The sequence below is a fragment of the Meleagris gallopavo genome, chromosome Z (genome assembly GCF_000146605.3).
Source record: "Meleagris gallopavo isolate NT-WF06-2002-E0010 breed Aviagen turkey brand Nicholas breeding stock chromosome Z, Turkey_5.1, whole genome shotgun sequence".
NCBI classification, from domain to species: Eukaryota; Metazoa; Chordata; class Aves; order Galliformes; family Phasianidae; genus Meleagris; species Meleagris gallopavo.
The window spans coordinates 65,297,610-65,300,521 of NC_015041.2; the positions used below are offsets into that span (position 1 = coordinate 65,297,610).

At 36.0% G+C, this 2,912-nt stretch overlaps 1 protein-coding gene across 1 annotated transcript; it reads left to right on the top strand.

Moving 5' to 3' along the window:
• The first annotated feature begins 6 nt into the window (after positions 1–6).
• On the top strand, positions 7–2,677 carry LOC104915344 (MARVEL domain-containing protein 2-like). Its single transcript, XM_010726220.3, has 4 exons — positions 7–41; positions 1,174–1,313; positions 1,968–2,139; positions 2,520–2,677. The coding sequence occupies exons 1-4, from the start codon at positions 9–11 to the stop codon at positions 2,619–2,621; spliced, it is 447 nt and encodes a 148-aa protein (XP_010724522.1). The 5' UTR covers positions 7–8; the 3' UTR covers positions 2,622–2,677.
• The last annotated feature ends 235 nt before the right edge of the window (positions 2,678–2,912 follow it).

Genomic DNA, 2,912 nt, shown 5'->3' on the forward strand with positions numbered 1-2,912 from the left:
TTTGACAGATGAAAACACAGTTGTCTTTACCAGACAGAAAGGTAGGAAGCAAAGTTATTTTTCTGTTTACTGGTATTCCCAGTTGCATATTCTTTTTTTCTTGTGACTCCTTGTCTTGACTACCCTTTTTCATTAGTTTTTTGTTGTTGTTGTTTTCATTGGAAAAGATTAGATTTAGTTCTTTAGTATAGTCAGGAGAACATTTTCTTGGTTGGAAGATTTGGAAGAAGTTTGTGAAGAAGTTAGTGCTAGTTCATCTTGGTTTTAAGATTTACTGTTGACAGTATGTGCTTTTAGTCACTTTCATTAAGTGACGAGTTCTGTAGTCTTTATCGTAGAATTCTGCAGGCATGGTTCTAGCAGCAAAGCATCTGATGCATTATAGGTTTTAGGGTTTAATTTTTTCCTTTTGGCTTCCTGTTAAAGTTGGAGAGGGGCCAGTGGAAGCTCATTGTTAGGTTTCAGATTCGAGTTTGCTCCTGTTATTGTAAAACTACTCCAAGACTCTTACAAGCTTTGAAATACCAACAAAATAAGGATTTTTTGTGCTGCTTCTGCACAAATTTGCAGATGCTACAAAGGTTGGACAGGATTTTAATGCAATAGATGTTGATGATTTTCAGAAAATTTATGGAGTATTTCTTTTGGACTTAAATGTTTCCCTTTAAATACTGTGAGCATCCTGCCACAGTCTTTTCTGTTGCTTACTTCAGTACTGAGTCAGGAGCCTTTTTAACTCCATGTGACATCACTCCTGTGTCAAGGATTAAATTGTAATATTGGAAGTAAGGGTAAAAGGGATCTCTAGAGAACAGGGTGATTCATGTTCATCCACAACTGGATATCCAGAAAACTTCCATAAACTGTTTTTTAAGATATAGAGGACAAATCTTTTCAAGACCAAAATAAATATTTGTCTGTCACTGGTACAGATACTAGGTTAATTGCAAGAATATTAGAACAAACTGAAGATAACCATTTTAAACTGTAGAACTCTTTCCTGATTTTTCTAACTATAGTAAAGTATGTAAAGCTGTATGTGATTTACTTGTGCTGCTGCTTAGGACTCTTATCTCTGTCTTCATATTAAGTGCATACTTTACAGAACTTGTATTTTGCATTTGAATAAAATGTCATTTTAATTGGGACAATATTTTTTCTTTTCAAACTTAGTATACTGACAGTGACGACGCACCAAAAGAAGAGGTCACTTACAGGCAGCTTAAATCAGTGGAAAGGAAACCAGAACTACTTAATGGTCATATACCTGCAGGACACATTCCTAAACCTATAGTGATGCCAGACTACTTAGCGTAAGTGACTTAAGTTTGTTTATCAAAGTCAGTACTTGAATTGTTTTTCCAAGCATCATTTCTCATATTCATGTTTTCTTTGCACGTGCTGCAGAAACTTACAATTCTTTATCAATGCCATGGACACAGTAATATAAATAATCTGAAACTTCACAACCCCTAAAACCCGACCCAAACATTGGAACACACTATTAGAATCTAGCATGTAATGACCAAAGGAACAGAAGATGCAGGCAGTATTCATGGGAAATTTCTTATCTTTTTAGCTTTATAAATTTGTCTAATCTTGTGTGAGTGCTAAATTGATAATATCCATTTTAAAGGATAGGCTTTCTATGTTATCCACAGTCTGTTTTTTTTTTTGTCATTTCTGTGATATAGTGGGTGGCAACCCTGCCCACTCTAGAAAGGTTGAAACCAGATTATCTTTAAGATGATCTCCATCCCAAGACATTCTGTCATTCTGTGGTGAATTATAAAATAACTTGATTTATATACTACTTGGCGTGTATTTCAATGGTTCAGATTTAGGAAGGCTTCAGCAATTACGAGATGGGCAAACAATACAGAAACACATTACTGATGTCAAGACTCTGTGTGCTTGTTGAAGTCTGATGTCTAACACTAATCACTGAATATTTATTTATTTTAAAGGAAATACCCAGCAATTCAAACAAATGAAATGCGAGACCGGTATAAAGCAGTGTTCAATGATCAGTTTGCTGAGTACAAAGAACTGTCTGTGGAAGTTCATGCTGTGTTAAAAAAGTTCAGTGAGCTAGAAGCATTGATGAGACAACTTCCTCAACATCCTGGAAGCATATATGTGAGTGCCTGTGGAAAAAAAGGGATAATGGAAAGTATGCAGCTTCTAACTTTCATTGGTTAATGTCTGGTGACATTGGCAATGGTTCAGTAGGAGAGAGTTTTTCTCAGATATGCTATTTCTTGTTTGGTCATCCATCTACAATGCAATGATATTGTGTATGTATTTGTGTTTTTCTGTTTTTTTTTTCATGTTCTTAGCTTTCTAGTTTGAATAAAGCAAAGTTAACTTGTTTTCACTATTTCTCAAGTACAAAATGTACAATTAAATCAGAAAAGATTTGATCAACAAGATTGACTTTTGATAAGTATTTTGTAGAGTTTACATGAAGATACAGAGGATGCTCAGTGTGTTTAAATGTGTGTGATATCTCTCCGCAGGAACAGGAAAGGATATCAAAAGTTCTGCAAGAATATGAGAAGAAGAAAAATGTGAGTGTTTTCAGCTTTACATTGCTGATTAATCTAAAGAACAAAGTGTAAATAGGCAGCACTTCTGATAGAAATTTGCTACCTTGGGGTAGGCAAAGGTGCTATTACAGGGCTTCGAAGTATCTGTTCTTTTTAATTAAATTTGAGTTGTGTTCATGTTAACTAAGTGTATGGGGCTGCTGAATTATGGCCTGAACCTCTGATTGATCACCTGAGGCGAGCTGTGAGTCAGCTACGGAGCACAGGTGAAGGCAATTCAGCTGCCCTGCAGGAAGGGGTGGAGCCTGGCTGCACCTCTCCTAGAGCCATTTAAGAGCTGACTGCCAGTGGGGAAGGATCTCT

What these genes read in the sequence shown, in the direction of transcription:
- LOC104915344 (XM_010726220.3), top strand. Translation starts at nt 9, where the DNA reads ATGAAAACACAGTTGTCTTTACCAGACAGAAAG. An exon ending in GTGATGCCAGACTACTTAGC is followed by an intron (nt 1,314 to 1,967) that starts GTAAGTGACTTA and finishes TTTATTTTAAAG; the next exon opens with GAAATACCCAGCAATTCAAA. An exon ending in AACATCCTGGAAGCATATAT is followed by an intron (nt 2,140 to 2,519) that starts GTGAGTGCCTGT and finishes ATCTCTCCGCAG; the next exon opens with GAACAGGAAAGGATATCAAA.